General features: G+C 61.5%; 1 protein-coding gene across 1 annotated transcript in view; it reads left to right on the forward strand.

The window, feature by feature from the left end:
* Positions 1-1392, forward strand: part of LOC120512862 (protein CutA-like) — a 5093-nt gene extending 3701 nt beyond the window's left edge. The window contains exon 3 of the mRNA XM_039731621.1: positions 1341-1392. Within this exon, the coding sequence (XP_039587555.1) occupies positions 1341-1344 (4 nt within the window). The 3' untranslated portion in view covers positions 1345-1392. The remainder of the gene's footprint in view (positions 1-1340) is intronic.
* Positions 1393-1411: the final 19 nt, after the last annotated feature.

Genomic DNA, 1411 nt, shown 5'->3' on the forward strand with positions numbered 1-1411 from the left:
ATGTCCCCGATGTCCCCGATGTCCCCGATGTCCCCGATGTCCCCAATCTCCCAACATCCCTGACGTCCCCAATCCCCCCAATATCTCTGATGTCCCCAGTGTCCCCAATCCTCCCAGTGTCCCCCGTGTCCCCAGTCCCCTGCTGTCCCCGATGTCCCCAAAGCCCCCAAGGTCCCTGCTGTCCCCAATGTCCTCTCAGTGTCCCCACTGTCCCCAATCCCCCCAATGTCCCCAGTGTCCCCAGTGATGTCCCCAATCCCCCCCAGTGTCCCCCCAGTGTCCCCAATGTCCCCAATCCCCCAATGTCCCCAAATGTCCTCAATGTCCCCAGTGATCCCAGTCCCCTCAACGTCCCCAGATGTCCCCAAGGTGTCCCAGTGATGTCCCCAATGATGTCCCCATTGTGTCCCCAGTGTCCCCAATCATGTCCCCAAGTGTCCCCACTGTGTCCCCAGTGTCCCCAATGTCCCAAACCCCCCCAGTGTCCCTGAAGTGTCCCCAGTGATGTCCCCAATGTCCCCAAATGTCCCCATTGTGTCCCCAGTGTCCCCTCATTGTCCCCAAACCCCCCAGTGTCCCCACTGTCCCCTCATTGTCCCCAGTGTCCTCAACATCCCTGAAGTGTCCCTGATGTCCCCAATCCCCCCAATGTCCCCAGTGACGTCCCCAAGTGTCCCCAAACCTCCCCACTGTCCCTGAAGTGTCCCCAGTTGTCCCCAATCCCCCCAGTGTCCCCTCATTGTCCTCTCTGTCCCCATTGTGTCCCCAGTGTCCCCAAGTGTCCCAAATCTCCCCACTGTCCCCAGTGATGTCCCCAAGTGTCCCCAGTGTCCCCCCAGTGTCCCCAGGTGTCCCCAGTGTCCCTGAAGTGTCCCCAGTGTCCCAAATCTCCCCAGTGCCCCCACTGTCCCCAATCATGTCCCCAGTGTCCCCAGTGTCCCCAAACCCCCCCTCTGTCCCCATTGTGTCCCCAGTGTCCCCAACGTCCCTGAAGTGTCCCCACTGTGTCCCCTGTCCCAGTGTCCCCAAATGTGCCCAGTGTCCCCAATCATGTCCCCCAGTGTCCCCACTGATGTCCCCAATCCCCTCATTGTCCCCAGTGATGTCTCCACTGTCCCCAAGTGTCCCCTCTGTCCCCTGTCCCCCTGTGTCCCCAATGTCCCTGAGGTGTCCCCAAGTGTCCCCAAGTGTCCCCCTGTGTCCCCATTGTGTCCCCAAGTGTCCCCAGTGATGTCCCCAAGTGTCCCCAAGTGTCCCCAGTGTCCCCAATGTCCCTGAGGTGTCCCCAGTGATGTCCCCAAGTGTCCCCAAGTGTCCCCAGTGTCCCCCTGTGTCCCCAGATGATCAAGACCCGCAGCTCCCGGGTGCCGGCGCTGAGCGACTTCGTCCGGTGGGGACGGGGGGGACTGGG

Source organism: Passer montanus, unplaced genomic scaffold (assembly GCF_014805655.1).
Source record: "Passer montanus isolate IOZ18808 unplaced genomic scaffold, ASM1480565v1 scaffold796, whole genome shotgun sequence".
In the NCBI taxonomy this organism is placed as follows: domain Eukaryota; kingdom Metazoa; phylum Chordata; class Aves; order Passeriformes; family Passeridae; genus Passer; species Passer montanus.